The 17,112-nt window shown below is 37.4% G+C and overlaps 1 protein-coding gene across 1 annotated transcript; it reads left to right on the top strand.

Moving 5' to 3' along the window:
- Window positions 1-1,110: 1,110 nt before the first annotated feature.
- LOC134746235 (ERC protein 2-like) lies at window positions 1,111-16,617 on the top strand. The gene is made up of 11 exons (XM_063680565.1): window positions 1,111-1,339; window positions 1,417-1,528; window positions 2,104-2,235; window positions 4,663-4,721; window positions 5,655-5,811; window positions 6,686-6,854; window positions 7,843-8,025; window positions 8,787-8,934; window positions 10,930-11,958; window positions 13,164-13,266; window positions 13,862-16,617. Exons 1-11 carry the CDS (start codon window positions 1,306-1,308, stop codon window positions 14,046-14,048), a joined length of 2,313 nt encoding a protein of 770 aa, XP_063536635.1. The 5' UTR covers window positions 1,111-1,305; the 3' UTR covers window positions 14,049-16,617.
- Window positions 16,618-17,112: the final 495 nt, after the last annotated feature.

The following is a 17,112-nucleotide window of genomic DNA, read 5'->3' as shown; positions in this document are numbered from 1 at the left end:
TAATAAATTTAAAAAATATGTAAAACGTAAACTTATCTCTAAAGCCTATTATAGCACACAAGACTACATGAATGATGAAACACCGTGGGATTGTGATTGAAAATAATTAATTATTTATTATTGTGTTAATAATGATGAAATTGATAATTCAATGAATACCTATACCTATATTAGGTAATCTGTATTTTTTGACATTTAGATTTTTATTCTAGAAAGTTTCTAGTATGGAAGGTAGAGGTAAGGAAATGAATCTTCATGTATCAAAAAGTGACCGTACAAAACAGTAAATAGGCGGCGCCACCATGCACTGAAGTACCTAGACCATACACCTAGTAGTTTATATAGATGTGCACCTATGCGACCGTGAGGGACAGAACATACGCAATGCGACACAATTAAAAACACGTTTTAACATTCCTGACAACATACCAGAAACAACCTACGTATTTTGGTCGGGTTATTCGCTGCCCCTCCCCCATTTCATCTCTACATTATTATACCTCTATGGTTTATGTCATAGAGTCTCCTATTTATTACAATACTCTTTGGTCTCAGAGCCTACCTAGCGCCACCGGAGAGATTTGGAACTATTATTTACATCTGAAAGCTGGTCACTTTTACAACAATTCTGCCATAAGAGATTGCGATCCGTTCTTTACCATCCATAGTTTCTAGACTAGTATTTTTTATACAATTTTGGTGTTTGACGATCCTTTTGTGAATTCTATTATTAAGTTTGACATATCTATAATAATTCAATGTTTTTAAGAATAATAATAACTGCATCAATAAATTGCTCTGATATTTAGATTAAGGTAATATTTAAAACTTGACAATTTAAAAGTGCTTGTTGCTAGGCCTATTTGATCAAATTATATTGACTTTGACTTTGAAACCATCCTTGCTCCTAAATAGGATATCCTTACTTGCTAAACGCGATTTCACTACTAATTTAAGATTCTAAATGATTTAGAATCCTAAATTTAGCAAAGTGTAAGAAGCCCTTTATCTACGAAGAGCGTAGACCATAGACCACTCATAGACAATAGCAAAAGCGAGCTTTTCGGTTTTCGTGCTTTTGTATTTGAGTTTGACCAAAGTTTGACGTTTGTTTGATTAAACTGACTATTTTTGCATTGCTATTTTTGTACTCCGGCGTGGTAACGAATTTATTTAAGCGTACTGACTCCGTAACGAATAACAAACAACTAGAGCCGTTAACGTACATATATCGCACATGATTTAGACTGGATCTGAAATAACTTTAACGAGTTTCAGTGCAGTTACACTGATTGCTCAAAGAAAATGGATTTAGATCGAGATACATCGAACACCGACGGTAAGTTTGTTATTATTACGACACCGCGTTGGTATCGTGTTGATTTTGCATGTGTTTAGTTTAATTCCGTGTTACAGTGTGTCTCGAGACTGCACGGCAAATATTTGACGTCTGCGGTGCTAAGAGTACCGGTACTTTACATGTGTGCGCACTCATGGATAAACTCGCTCCTTCCGTGAAGACTAACAAGTGAGTTAGAATAATGTTACTTATTCTAAATTTTGTAGTTAATTTCGGTTGATTTGTTATACCCATAGTATATATACTCATACAGAAAAATGAACTATAAAGTGTTATTAATTTTCTCTAATTGTAACATTTCTTCACGTTGTCTAGTTACAGGCTGCATTGTTTTATTTATGGGGTAATCCACGAAAAAGTAACGCGATTCAGGATTTTATACCCCCATTAACTCGATTCCTTGTACACCCTCAAATCAGGTTGAGACCGCTCAACTGCTCTGCGCTGGAGCAAAAACTTTTGGGAGTGTTCCAGCGTAGCAAAACCGTCTTGTGGATCCGGAAGGGTCTTGGATTTTTCCCAGGCTACCATCCCCCCTACACAGTCCTACTGCTCTCATTACCCTAGCCCTAGTGTAACAGAGCCCAAGTCAGGTTAAAAAAAAACGATGTCATTGCATCAGTTTTTATTTATACATAGGGACCAAAATTAATGCTCATCTAAAGATAAATTAACACGTAAAAAAATTGCGACACGTTACTCTTGTGCATTGAAGCATGTAATTATGGCTTTATTTTTGACAGTGCTGAATTTAGCTACCTCCAATCCCTACTGGACCCCAACCAAAGCGATCCAGAGATAAATGTGTCTCAACTGGCCAGCGCCCTGAATGCCTTCACCGACAGTCAGAAGACCAAGCTAGATCTTGATGAAAGGTATTTATTATATTTAAAATTGATACCAGCTGTAAGGCACTCCATTTGTTTGTGACTACAGTGCAGTGAGAACTCTGTACGTAGTACCATCGACCACACTGTTAACTGTATGCATGTAAACCTTATTACAAAAGGCATAAGGTCCACCAATGGACAGTTAAGTGTTACTGTTTATACTCTGTGTCCATGCATACTAATTAATGATTATAAATGTGAAAATTCTGATTAAATATAGCATGTAGAAAGTTTAGCCTTGGAATGTATATTGCCTAATTCTGTAAAATCATATTTTTGTGGGAGAGAAAATAAGAAATAACACATGCCAATACCCAGGGAAGCCACAAGCTTAGCTACTTTACTAGTTTTACTACCACAGGTTTATATTTTTATATTTATCATCCCACTTAGGGAAAATACTTCCATTTATAAAAAGTATCATTTATCGTAATCCAATTTATAAGTTATCTGGGCACTAAATCTTTTCAGCCCTCTTTTTGTGATGGATGAACAAACATCCAAACTTACATTTATAATATTAGTGGGATTGTTTTAATTGTTTGGATGCATGTAATTTTCAATCACTTTGATGTTACATTATCATAGCACTAAGAGCTTATTGACCAAAGCAAATTTCAAAATGGTGAAAAAAAAGGTGGAAAATGACCTGGGCTCCAAAACCGAAGCTTAAGATGCAACTGGGATATTTAAATTGACAGATCTTAATGAATAATTTCTTTTGAAATTGCCTGTACCAATCTTTTCAACTGAAATAGACTGAAAATAGATAACATACACTAAGGAAAAAGTGACCAAGGCCACTGGTGGCGAACACAAATCAAAAATATTTTATAAAATAATTTGATTTGTTCCCTAGTTGAAATAGACTGTCATCAGAAGTATGAGATTACTGTTGTGTACGAGTATAAGTCATCACATGCCAACATACATTTATTAGTAAACAGTGGTTTTATTGTCACTTTGTCCTCAACATACTTGTTATGAAATAGGATTCCGTAAAATGGTCCTACTTTGCTCCCTGGTGGGTAATTATGCTCCAATTCAAAAAAAGGACAACCTCTAATATATTCAAACATAATATTTCTATATTATTATTTATATACTCAGATAAACAAAATTGTATATATATATTGAATTGCTACGTTAGTCATAAAATTCATCTCTCTTTTTTGGCAGGGCCTATTAATTTAGCGCACAATGGGGTAACTTTGCACCCCTAAGTAAACTATAGGTAGGAGCAAAAATACCCCAAACAATGGGTATCTTGTGCTCCTTATTTATAACTTCATTTTATATAAAACAACATTTCATATAGTTGATTTACCGATAAAATATGTTAAATAAGATGTTCTTCTTAATATTCAATTCGCCTGAATATTTAATAATGAACAATTAAAAAAATATTCAAGATTTCCTTAAAGTGGAGCAAATATTGAAGCAAAGTAGGACCATTTTACGGTTCCTCTTTTTCCTGTTTCGCATTGTTCCAAGGACACACTTTACATATTATTAAAGCTAAGGAAAAAAAAACAATTTGTGTTTTTGCATTTGTTTGTTACTCGTATGTAGGGAAAAGTATACATTTTTCTAAGGTCTGTTTTTTTATTCCGTATACTAAAATGACGTTAAATGTGTAACTTTCTTAGTACCACATGAAATGTCATTTTAGTCTACGGAAGCTCGTTAAAATTGGTTGACTAGAAAATAAAATATCAAAGAAAAATAAAATTTCGTTTCTTTTTTTAAACAAAAACTATAACGTTTAGGGTGCTCAAATTTGGCACAATAATGACTAATGTAGAGCCACACAATCTATAAAAATTACAAGCCCAAACTCAAGGGGGGCAGAATCACTTAGCTTATCCTGGCACGGCCTTTACATAAATAATTTTTTGCATTTTTTCAATTTATATGTAGGTACATATTAGAATTAGCAACTGTAAGTTGAGAGCACTTTGAAATAATATTCATTAATTCAGGCATATTTATGTAAAAACATGATTGATGTCTATAGCCACGTAAATAAAAGTACCTAATCACTACATATAATTTGTAAAGGTTTTGTGTAAAGTAGTTGAACTAACCGTGCGAAGTTGGGGCGGGTCGCTAACAAGTCATGAAGTGAGATTTATTTGATACTCATACTCATACTCATTTATTAATAATATTGTTACATATTACACGTCAAAAATTTAATTTAATTTAATCGAGGTAGTCTCATTAAATACACATGCACAACTGTCAGTGTACTCTTTCTACTGAGTATCTAGATTGCTTGCCTGTCTTTCATTGCTGACTTCCATGTATCGTCAATTTGTGTTGTACTCATCAAGCAATGACCTCACCGACCCCGGTCATTGTCTCTAGTTAACCCATTGCTTGTTGTCATAATCTGCCACATTATTTCAGTTTCAACTTGAAGAGCGGTATGGGGCCCCAGGACTCTGATTCTGGTATTTCTAATGATGGTAATTACTTTTATGTATATGTTTTTTTAACATTTGTTTTTGAGTTATTATTTTAAGTCCTTCGAGGTGTTGGGGTCATCATCACATGTTTAATTGTAATTAAACTACAAGAAAATAAAATGTACATACAGACATTTAAAAGTAAAAAAAATCTAATTAATTATTTAACAAATTATCTAGTTATCAGAATTCCCGCAATGAGGAAAAGCTTATTACTTATGTAGGCAACACCATGTACTAAAGAGTGATTAAATTAAAATAGCGTAAAACAATTACTTTTAACTACCCAAGTTTGCATGACACTTATCAAATAATTATTCTTAATTACATTGATTTTATGCTCTGATTTAGAATCGGTTTCTTAAAAGTTTTTTTAAAGAATGGTTTGAATTTCGTACTTTTTGGGTTCCGTACCCAAAGGGTAAAAACGGGACCCTATTACTAAGACTCCACTCTCCGTCTGTCCGTCTGTCTGTCTGTCACCAGGCTGTATCTCACCGTGAACCGTGATAGCTAGACAGTTGAAAGCTTCACAGATTATGTATTTCTGTTGCCGCTATAACAACAATTACTAAAACCGGCCCAGTGCGAGTCGAACTCGCGCACGAAGGGTTTTGTACCATTACGCAAAAAACGGCAAAAAAATCACGTTTCACGAAAAGTCACGTTGTATGGGAATAAATATTTATTTTAGTATTTGTTGTTATAGCGGCAACAGAGATACATCACCTGTGAAAATTTCAACTAGCTGTCTAGGTATCACGGTTCATGAGATACAGCCTGGTGACAGACGGAAGGTCAGACAGACAGACGTACAGCGGAGTCTTAGTAATAGGGTCCCGATTTTACCCTTTGGGTACGGAACCCTAAGTTGGCGACTCCGACTCTCACTTGTCCGGATTTTTTTAACCACATCTGATCTCTTATTTACAGGCTACGTAATCCTGGAGGAGCTGCAAGCCGAGCTGCGCGAGAAATCCCACCTGGCTGCCAAACTCCGCAGCCAACTGGACTTTACCGACCGACAGCACGAAGAAGCGCTAGCCGCGCTCAGCGCCGAGCGGGACTCGCTGCGCTCACACCTCAACATGTAATTATACATATATAATTAACACTCTCTATAAACACGGTGGAAAAATTAATGGGCCCTGAAGAAAAAGTGCCTTAAAACCTTAAGTTAACTCATTTTACTTAAAGGAAACATTCTTTTATTTTTTTTAAGAAACAAAACTGCATTCAGTTTTTTTTTTGTTTAATTTCGCTTGTCTAAAAATATTCTTGAGTATATTCGAATTTATGGATATTTTGTACGGCAGACGAGTGTAAGACTTAATGTTTCTGTAGAAATGTAATCATTAGCATAAACTGTATCGACTAGTCGAATAAAATAGCGAGTGTTTATTTTTTGGAATTTTTAGTCGATTCTATTCCCGGGCGAGACAGGCGAATTAAAAAAAAAAAATGTTATTTATTTAGGTATCAACCCATTACATTAAGAATAATAATTATTCATGAAATAAAACTATGAAAACGGATTATATCGCGTATATTGAATTTATAATACATCCCGACGTTTCGAACTCTTTACAGCGTTCGTGGTCAACGGGTGAGTAACTATCGCGGTAACCGAAGACAATATTAATAATAATTATTATTAATCTAATTTATACATTCTAATCTATATTAAATTTTACTATTCTAAACTAAACTAAACTAATTATTACAGCACTAATTAAATATTTGCAGGGGTATCTTTGCTTGCAGTTTTTTTTTTTTAATAAAAGAATTTACCCTCCCATAGAAAATGGACCAGCCAAAATGTATGAAACAGTGCATTGTGCATTGTCGAGAGAATGATGCAATTTCAATCTCCAGTGTGAAGAAAGAATGCCTTCAATAGTTGAAATATTTATAAAACCCAGTGACTTAAAAGACAGACTACAATATTTTTTTTTTTTCTGTAGGCTCCGTGAAGAGAACATGACATTGACCCACGAACGCCGCGATTACGAGGAAGCGAGCGAGCGACTATGCAGCACGGAGCAGGCGCTGGGCGTGGCCAAGCGTGAGCGCGACACGGCGCAGCGGCGCGCCGCCGCAGCCTTGGAGCGGGCCGCTACTTTAGAGGCCGAGGTAACACCCGTGACACCCTGCACACTACACTTAGGCCAGGATTACACTTGTAAGTTTTACTTACGTAAGTAGGGACACAGCTATACTACAGAATGAGATATGAATATCGTTATCTCATTCTAGCAAATAGCTTTGTCCCTACTTACGTAAGTAAAACTTACAAGTGTAATCCTGGCCTTACGAATAGTGAGATCTTCCTCGCGTTTTCCCGGCATTTTGCCACGGCTCATGGGAGACTGGGTTCCGCTTATAACTAATCCAGAGAGTTGACGTAGGCACTAGTTTTTACGAAAGCGACTGCCATCTGACCTTCCAACCCGTAGGGGAAACTAGGCCTTATTGGGATTAGTTCGGTTTCCTCAAGATGTTTTCCTTCACCGAAAAGCGACTGGTAAATATCAAATGATGGGACGACGACATTAAGAAGACTGCGGGGAAACAGTGGCTCCAAGTCGCACAGAACCGCGACGAATGGCGCAAAATGAAGGAGGCCTTCACCCAAAGGGTAGAAAAAGGCTAAAGAGAGAGAGAGATATTTCGTACACAGGGGCGTAGCTAGAGGGTATGGCGCCCGGGGCAGTCACCAATTTTGCGCCCCCTGACGACTGACAAAAGTTTCCCCGTTGCTGCCTTTTGCCCATTTTGGCGCCCCCCCTTGGATGGCGCCCGGGGCACTTGCCCCCTCTGCCCCCCCACCCCCCTAGTTACGCCACTGTTCGTACATAAGTTCCGAAAAACTCATTGGTACGAGCCGGGGTTTGAACCTCGGCCGGTGTTTTTTAGGGTTCCTATTACTAAGACTCCGCTGTCCGTTTGTCATCAGGCTGTATCTCATGATCCGTGATAGCTAGACAGTTGAAATTTTCACAGATAATGTATTTCTGTTGCCGCTATAACAACAAATACTAAAAAGTACGGAACCCTCGGTGGGCGAGTCCGACTCGCACTTGTCCAGTTTTTTTTATTAATGCTTACTATTTTATTCCAGAAACTAACTCTACAAGAGCTCCTAAGCAAGTCCAAAGAAGAATGCCACCGAATCAACGAGATGTACGCGACACGACAAGCTTCCCTTCTGGAACAGAACGAACTGCTAAAGCGGGAGAGAGCCGAGCTGGCGGCCCGACTACAGGACCAGGAGGATCTGGTGCAGCAGATGCTTAAAGAGAAGGTATGTCAGTATGTCACACCATACCGAGGTAAGATTCCTTTCCATTTGAACAAGCCAGGGTTGAAACTCATAACTTTCAGTTTGGAAGATGGCTTACCGCTACCACGGTGTTGGCCACCAGCTTCCAACTAGCAATACAAACTTTAATAATCCGAAGTGGGTTGTAACCGTATCAACAAGGTGTAGATGTACGCCACTTACTTACTGCTTACTGCTAGCCTTTCTCCGCAGACGTTTTGTCTGGTTGCCCTTGGCATAGGCCTCTCCCATATTCCTCCACGAGTCCCTGTCCAGAGCCTGTCTTCTCCAGAAGGCTCCAGCCACCTGCCTGAACTCGTCTTCCCATCTCATTTTTTGTCTTCCATCATCCCTTTTTCCGTCTCTTGGGTACCATGTTGTGATGTCTTTTGACCATTTTTCTCTTTTGTCTCGGAGCATGTGGCCGGTCCACTTCCATTTTAGTTTTTTCATAGTGTGGTTTACGTCGATTATTTTTGTTCTCTTTCTGATGTCCTCCAGTTTTATTCTATCTCTAAGTTTTATATTCAACATGCTTCTTTCCATACTATTTTGGCAGACTTGGAGAGCTTTCCTCTCCTTGACAGTTATGTACGCCACAACTTACAATAAATCGTTAACCAAAGTTGCAAACCTTTACTCCATTTGAAGAAGAAAAGAGAACAGATCTGCATTTTAGCCCATAATACCCAAAGTTGCAAACTTCTTTACCCGAAGACTACCCAAAGAAAATGTATTTTCAGGTAATCCTGGAAATGGAGCTGAAGGACGTCTTGAACCGCTCCAACCAGACGCAGCTGAGACTCGACCGCTCCATAGACGTCAGCTACACCGAGGACCAGATGCTGACGGCTCTGGACAACCTCAATGTTGACAGCCGGTTCTCTTCAGGTACTGACTATTGCCAGGTCTTTAGGAATTGGAGCTGGAGGACGTCCTGAACCGCTCCAACCAGACAGCTACGGCACGACCGCTCCATTGACATCAGCTATACCGCGGACCAGATGCTGACGGCTCTGGACAACCTCAATGTTGACAGCCGGTTCTCTTCAGGTACTGACTATTGCCAGGTCTTTAGGAATTGGAGCTGGAGGACGTCCTGAACCGCTCCAACCAGACAGCTACGGCACGACCGCTCCATTGACATCAGCTATACCGCGGACCAGATGCTGACGGCTCTGGACAACCTCAATGTTGACAGCCGGTTCTCTTCAGGTACTGACTATTGCCAGGTCTTTAGGAATTGGAGCTGGAGGACGTCCTGAACCGCTCCAACCAGACAGCTACGGCACGACCGCTCCATTGACATCAGCTACAGCGAGGACTAGATGCTGACGGCTCTGGACAACCTCAATGTGGACAACCGGTTCTCTTCAGGTACTGACTATTGCCAGGTCTTTAGGAAATGGAGCTGGAGGACGTTGTGAACTGCTCCAACCAGACAGCTACGGCACGACCGCTCCATTGACATCAGCTACACCGAGGACCAGATGCTGACGGCTCTGGACAACCTCAATGTGGACAGCCGGTTCTCTTCAGGTACTGACTATTGCCAGGTCTTTAGGAAATGGAGCTGGAGGACGTCGTGAACTGCTCCAACCAGACAGCTACGGCACGACGGCTCCATTGACATCAGCTACACCGAGGACCAGATGCTGACGGCTCTGGACAACCTCAACGTGGACAGCCGGTTCTCTTCAGGTACTGACTATTGCAAGGTTCCTTTAGGAGCTAATTACTGATCAAAAGTGGAGGATAGGTACTTAACACTCGCCAACGCCATGGAACGAATGAAACATTTGAAATGGCAGGCGACGTGGGTTGTTGATGGCTTACATCTACAAGAATTCCAATAGGTACATCAGGTTTTTGTTAGAAATATTACCGGCAGGCGATACGGGTCGCCCAGCTGCAAATATAATTAAGTGCAGCAAGGTATAATGTTGTAAGTACCTAGTTAGCTTTATTTAATTATTTGAGAGTGTTATCCTCCTAAGGCCCAAGGTCCTATAGTACCTATAGTACTTATTCAGTTCGGTGAAATTTAAACCATAATTCAATAGGGGATATTACTGCAATGTTCTGCAACCAGAGTGCAGGACTAGCCTTTTTAGTAAACCATAGAGTAACTTATATATACTGTAACTTTAACAGGTTTTTGACAAGTTTTCAGAGATAATAAAATATGACATTAATGCATCAAGGCGGTTTGCTTACAGAGGACCTACCGGGAAACGCGAATCAGAAAATTCGCTATTTGCCTCTTTATTGCTCGAATATGCAAGTGTGACATAGATGTTAGATAAAGAAATTTTCTTGTTTCACGATAGACCCTCAGATTGTGGTAGTGGCGCCCCCTACGCAGAGTTTCGCGTAATATTCCCTATAAATATCAACTCTATTCCCTGCACTATAGGTTCAAATGTTAGTGGCAAATTTTGTGTTTTTCATTTGTATGGCTGGGCCTTAGGAGGTTAAAATCAAATGTGTGTCCAGCTATCCAGTAATCTGCTAAGGATGATGTATGTATGTATGTATGTAAACACTTTATTGTACATAAGACAGATTACAAACACAATAAAAGAACATAAATATATACAATGTACAAAGGCGGACTTATCCCTATAAGGGATCTCTTCCAGTCAACCTTGATGATATTGTGATCCGTTTCCCCATCCGCAACCATAGACTCCCGCTACCATCAGTCTTGTCTTTTTCATTTAATAATAGACGTTTAAATTCAAAGAAGAATAACTCAAAATGGCTACTACGAAAATTGAAATAGACTGGAACTATTTTGACTTGATTCTTCGACTTTTCACGTCCACACTTCTGTTCTTGCTAATTTTAACCACGCTTGCTTATTCATTCTGTTTACCTCAATAGATAATCATGTGTTAGAAGAAGATGCTTTCATTAAAGCGCTTAAAGATCAGGAGCTCGGACGCGCCTCCAACCTTTCGCTCTTCGACGAGATTCGACTCAGCTTTTCCTATATGACCCGACTTACACCTGACGCCTCTGCCAATATGTCCAAATCACAACTATTTGAATATAATAATCGTGATAACTTGGACACGTCAAATACGGGCACTCAGACTGACGAATTTAAGGAAATAACAAATAATAACGAATGTGACTGTACTAAAACATGCCTTAAATGTGAAAAGTTACAAAATGATTTAGTAAATCTCCAAAACGATTTAAAGACTGCCAATAACAATGTGTCACTTATGCAAACAGAACTCGTCGAGTGTGAGAAGGATTTCAAAGAATTACAAAAGCGCCTTGATGTTAAAATCGATAAAATAACCTCTGAGACACAAACAGATGACCCGATATGTATTAATTGTAAAGAGAAAACTGTAGAATGTAATAAATTAAAGGACACACGTGCTAAGTTAAGAGTAGACCTTAAGAAGACTCAAAATAAGGTTTCAAATGCTGAAAAAGAGTTGATTAAGTCTCAGTTAAGCTTGAAGACGTTACAAGATTATATAGAGGGATTAGAGGGTTTAAAAGTGGAATGTTGTGAAACTGGGACGCAGATAGATGATCCAATGCAAATTGTACCATCTGTTGATAATAATAACGTTGAAGTTTGCAATGATCGCACAAAGCCATGCTTAAACTGTGACAAATTACAGGATTACACAGCTAAATTAGAAAGCGACATAGCTCAAGCAAATAACAACTTTGCTAATATGCAACTAGATTTGGACAAATATGAGAACACATTGAATGATTTACTAAAAGATTTAGACGAAGGCGTGAACAGGAATGACTTTTTGAAGGAAATGTCGCAGAATTTACAAGCTAAGCTTGATGTAATAGAATCTGCATATATCGCTCAGAAGGAGAAAATCGAGACCACGACGTGTGAGATGTCTTGTATAGAAAGCCAAACTGACTATGGTAATTTCAGGCTTATTTCTAAGTAGTTTATGTATATTTTGTGTCGTAGGTAATGTATTGTCCTTTGTTCATGTTTCATTCATTTAGTAGCACTGTGACGTCATTTATGTTGGTTGTGGTTTACTCTGAACAGTTGACACCAGAAATAAATACGCTGAGGATGCGCTCAAAAATATTTGCACGTGACATATAACAAAGTAAAGGAGTGCTTTTGAGCAATTTGTCAGTTATTTCTGCCGTTTACTGAAGTCATTATTTAGTAGTTGTTAATAATCTATATTGTTATTTATTATTTTATTAGTAATAGTTATTTTATAGTATCACTTAGTTATATTTAGTATTACCTAGTATTCATCGTTAGTAACTTATAGTTTAGTTTTAGATGAATGTACTGTCTATTCTGTAAGTATGTTAACTTTAGTATTTTTACAAATTGGTATAAAAAACTGATTTAGAAGGCCCGTTTAAAGACTTATTAAACCTTATGTCATAACATGTATTGCATCTTTAATAAACAGCGAGTCTCAACTAAACTAAGTCGTATTTAGATAAATTGTGTATTATGTGTAAATTCTAAGTTAAATTCGTGCCTGGAATCGGACAAGCGATTTAGATGGCGCCGTACTGCTCCGTACATTATGCGGTAATTCTTACCGTCAATCGTTGATGTTCGGCAATGCAGTGACCATAAAACATAATTATAAGCGTCAGTGCCATCTAGGTCGGCCGTCAAATTTAATCTAGGCACGTTTTTTTCGTAGTCAAACTCTCTGTTGCAATCATTCTTTGTTTTTTTTTAGAACATCAATGATTATATATAATAGTAAATCAACTTAAAAAACATAAATATAATTATAAACTAACTTATTAAATTAACTAAAACTACAAATAAAGGTTACTAATATAGTCTGGTTAGGTTTATATTTCGTTTATGTCCGAATAGACTTATAAATAGTAGTTTATAGATAGAGTATGTAGTGTCGGTAAAAATGTATGTGCCATTCTCAACCAAAAGGGTACTTATTGTCGGCTCTCAATAAGGCGCTATATTCATATAAATTCAATTTGAAATAAGCCTCATCGACTAGCGACAATGTGGTACTTTTTGGTTAAAAACGTCACATATTTAGTTTAGATAATATGAATTCTATTTATTCCTATTATGGCATAGTGTAGTACACTTGTAACCATGAGTATATTTCCAGACGTGGCGTCGGTGGGCACGCAGGCGGCGGCGCCGTGCCTGCAGTGCGAGTCGCGCGCCGGCACCAAGGTCGCGCCGCAACGCACTATACGGAGATTCTTGTGGTAACTCTATTTATTTACTACTAGCGACCGGCCCCGGCTTCGCACGGGTTAACAAATTATACAGCTAAACCTTCCTCAGGAATCGCTCTATTGATAGGTGAAAACCGCATGAAAATCCGTTTAGTAGTTTTTGAGTTTATCGCGAACATACAAACAGACAGACGCGGCGGGGGACTTTGTTAAATTGGCCAAGTGTGAGTCGGACTCGCGTACGAAGGGTTCCGTACCATTACGCAAAAAACGGAAAAAAACACGTTTGTTGTATGGGACAATGGGACGATCACTTAAATATTGATTTTATTCCGTTTTTTAGGGTTCCGTACGCAAAGAGTAAAAACGGGACCCTATTAGTATTTAGTATTTGTTGTTATAGCGGAAACAGAAAGATATCATCTGTGAAAATTTCAACTGTCTAGCTATCAAAGTTCATGAGATATAGCCTGGTGACAGACGGACAGTGGTCTTATTAATAAGGTCCCGTTTTTTACCCTTTGGGTACGGAACCCAAAAAATGAGTTTAACGTATAACTTTTATACTATATTAAACGCAACTCCAAAGCAAAGCCCTTCTCTACTCCACAGTCTCTAATTGCAGGGAGTCCCTCAAATGCCTGTTCCAAGCGTTCGCGTTGCTCTGCTTCATCTTCGCCCTCTCGTCCCTGTACGGCGTGACGCGCCGGCGCGGCTGCGGCGAGCGCGAGCTGCCGTGGCGGTGGCTGGACGCGCACGACCTCATGGACCTGCTGCTGCGGATAGAGTACGTCGCTGATGTGCCCATGTGAACCATAAAGGTCACCCCACACTGGCGTCTCCCGAGCGTCCCCGTCCAGCCAACTCTATGGCTGCTGCTCGACACGACGTTGGCGCAACTGCGCAGCGGCGCCATTTTCCGTAGCGCTGACTAGACGCCGTCGCTCAAAAGACGCTATAGTTCGTTTTTTTAGCATTAGAAATAAGGTAAACAATCTTGACTTGTCTTTTTATTGAAAAATATTCAAAAATTTGTTTATATTACTTTTTAGATAAAAGATAAAGATAAAAAAACATTTATTCGTGACGATCACAAAACAAGTACGAACATGTACAGACAACAACAGCAAGAAAAGAAGAGATCGTCAAGTGTGCGTCACGAAATGGACCCAATTTTTCAAAGTAAAAGATCGTATATGATTTATAATTGTAACATATTTGCTGTGACTTATTTTTCAAAAGTGATTTTTAATAAAAAAGACACGTCAAGATCGCTTACCTTCTTTCTAATCCAAAAAAAAACGAATTATAGTGTGGGGTCTCTCTAATACAGTGGCATAAGGTGGGAAGTAGATAGGCAATGAAAGCGAGAATTTATACACTTAACCTACCTTTTAGAGATCCGTACACGGGACGATCCAGAAATGACTAGTTGTAATCTGAGATGCGACCGTTGCGCGGTCACTTTTCTCCGTGTAAGAAAGGCCTAAGAGCTCTCGCGGTCGCCATACATGACGTTTCATACCTAATTTGGTTCCAATACTTGAGTTCACGTTTACTACCTGTCTATCTGATAGCTCCCGGCGTAGTAAGTAACAAGTAAAATAGCGCTTATGTGTGGTGACCACGGATTTTTTTCTGAATCTTTCACTTTATTCTATCTGATTACTTGCGGTAGTTCTGATGACATTTTTATCATGTTCTTGCTTGATATTAAATTACGGAGCTATAGTTATGTTAAACACTCGCTGCACTCTGGTCACACTTACCTGCGGCGGGCTTTAGTCCTATTTACTTTTTAATTGCTTCACGCGCAGCGAGTGTTAAACGCAACCATAATTTCATAGTTTTGTGGTATGCCTGATCTAAGAATTGAGGGACGAATTTACTGAATTGCCAACGGCTCAAAAATGATCTGACCATATCGAAATAGCTTAAAGTATTCGCGAAACATCTGAATATTATAAGATTGATAAAGTAGTCTTAGATTTAGTAATAATTAACATAATGAAACATTAAATGCAATACTACTGTTCCTAATAGGATTTTATTCAACGTGAACAATATACCCCAGGAGGGCTAATACCGGTGTTATTTTAATGCCTAGTTATATTATTTAAGTATTACGAATATTAAGATATATTCTGATTATGACTCGATATTTCCGATGCTTGAATATTTTAACAATATTACACTTCGAATAATATTTTATCTAATTTGATTATTTTAAAATTTGACTTATTATAGGTATATTTTCAATGCATCTTATTTTGTTGATTTTTTATATTTGTGTAGTACCTATAATTTGTTTTATTCTAAATTTGAATGCCATCTCATGTAGAAAAATTGATTATTTAATGAGAAATAATAATCTGGTAATATTTCCTTATATTCTTTTTATGTTGCTTTTCTATTACCTACTAACTTTATCTCTATATTCGCAAGTTATGCAAAATCTCAAAAAATATGTCTCAATCTGTAATCGACTTAGATAAATATATAGCTGTGATAATTCAGTGCCACTTAAATATATAATCCAACTAAATTGACCTTTTTTTTTAAGAAATAGATTTAAAAAACATGTAAGCGATGTCTCCATGACATGTGATGTGTGTTGTATTATGGTATGAGATTGGTGAAATAAATAGTTTTATTTAGCATTAATCTTAGTTTAGGAAAAATTGCCAAATATGTAACAATGGGAATGAAGAATTTAAGCTTAATATTGAAATTATAACATTAGTGTTACCTTAAGAATTAGCATATAATGCATGGAACAATATGAAACCTTTAAAATTATCCGATATCCTAAAAACATATTTATTAGTTTTCATTTCATTCAACTTGCTTCTACAAAAACTGAAACTAATTTAACTATTACCTATGCTTACGATTTACCTTGTTTCTAAATAACTACCTATGTTGTTAGATATAATGACAGAGTTACTTTCGCATTTATATTACTAGATAGAGATATGTATGATGGTTCCAATTCAACAATGTTACTGTATCTACGTTTTGCGTGTACTGAAGGATTGGTTAAAAGCAACTTTGTTTCAGCATATCAGGTTAAGGTAAAGACTGCGATACATTCATACAGTCATAGAAATATCCAAAAAGTTCTTCGATTATATGGAAATATGCATATTGTTCCAAAATAATTCTGAAATTATAAGTATAAGGGCATTTATAACTGCATTTATTTTGAATAGATTAGGTTTTAAATTTTAAGACAATGTAACCAGAGTTGTGCAATTTTATAGGTATCCAATTTTATGCGTTCTTGCGTTCATACATTGTAAGTTAAAAATATGTTCGATTTTAAAGTTATAATGTATACAACGAAGTATGTATGTAACAATATCATTAGTCATTTTAATATTTTATTAAACGATTTTATAAAAATAACACATACATATTTTATTTTCTAAATAGTTAAAAACTTATTGGTTGATATTCGTATGTATGTATGTAAACACTTTATTGTATATAAGACAGGTTAAGATACAATTAAACAGAAAGTATACAATGTACAAAGGCGAACTTATCCCTGTAAGGGATCTCTTCCAGTTAACCTTTGAGCAATTGAGAGTAGACAACGAACACTATGTACAGAAAAGTGAGTTATGGTTCCACAAGTAAATAATTAAAACCACCTCATATTTATTTATTTGTATTGAAAAAATCTAATTAGCTTAATTATCTACACAAACAAATGTCACAATTTTACTTACTTAACATATCTTGGACCCTGTAGTTTCTATACAATATTGTCAATAGTTGCTAGTTAACCCCGATACCGTCGAACGGGGTGAGCACGGACAAAAACCGGGAATGACATTAACTGACAATTTCTTAAAATTCTGTCACAAATTG

This window comes from Cydia strobilella, chromosome 12 (assembly GCF_947568885.1).
Source record: "Cydia strobilella chromosome 12, ilCydStro3.1, whole genome shotgun sequence".
Lineage (NCBI taxonomy): Eukaryota > Metazoa > Arthropoda > Insecta > Lepidoptera > Tortricidae > Cydia > Cydia strobilella.
Note: the sequence above shows the minus strand (reverse complement) of the source record. Positions and strands in the feature narration are given on the sequence as shown.

Coding starts and splice junctions, on each gene's coding strand:
- LOC134746235 (XM_063680565.1), top strand. CDS start 1,306: ATGGATTTAGATCGAGATACATCGAACACCGACG. Junction 4,722..5,654: donor TTCTGGTATTTCTAATGATG/GTAATTACTTTT, acceptor TCTTATTTACAG/GCTACGTAATCCTGGAGGAG. Junction 11,959..13,163: donor AGAAAGCCAAACTGACTATG/GTAATTTCAGGC, acceptor GTATATTTCCAG/ACGTGGCGTCGGTGGGCACG.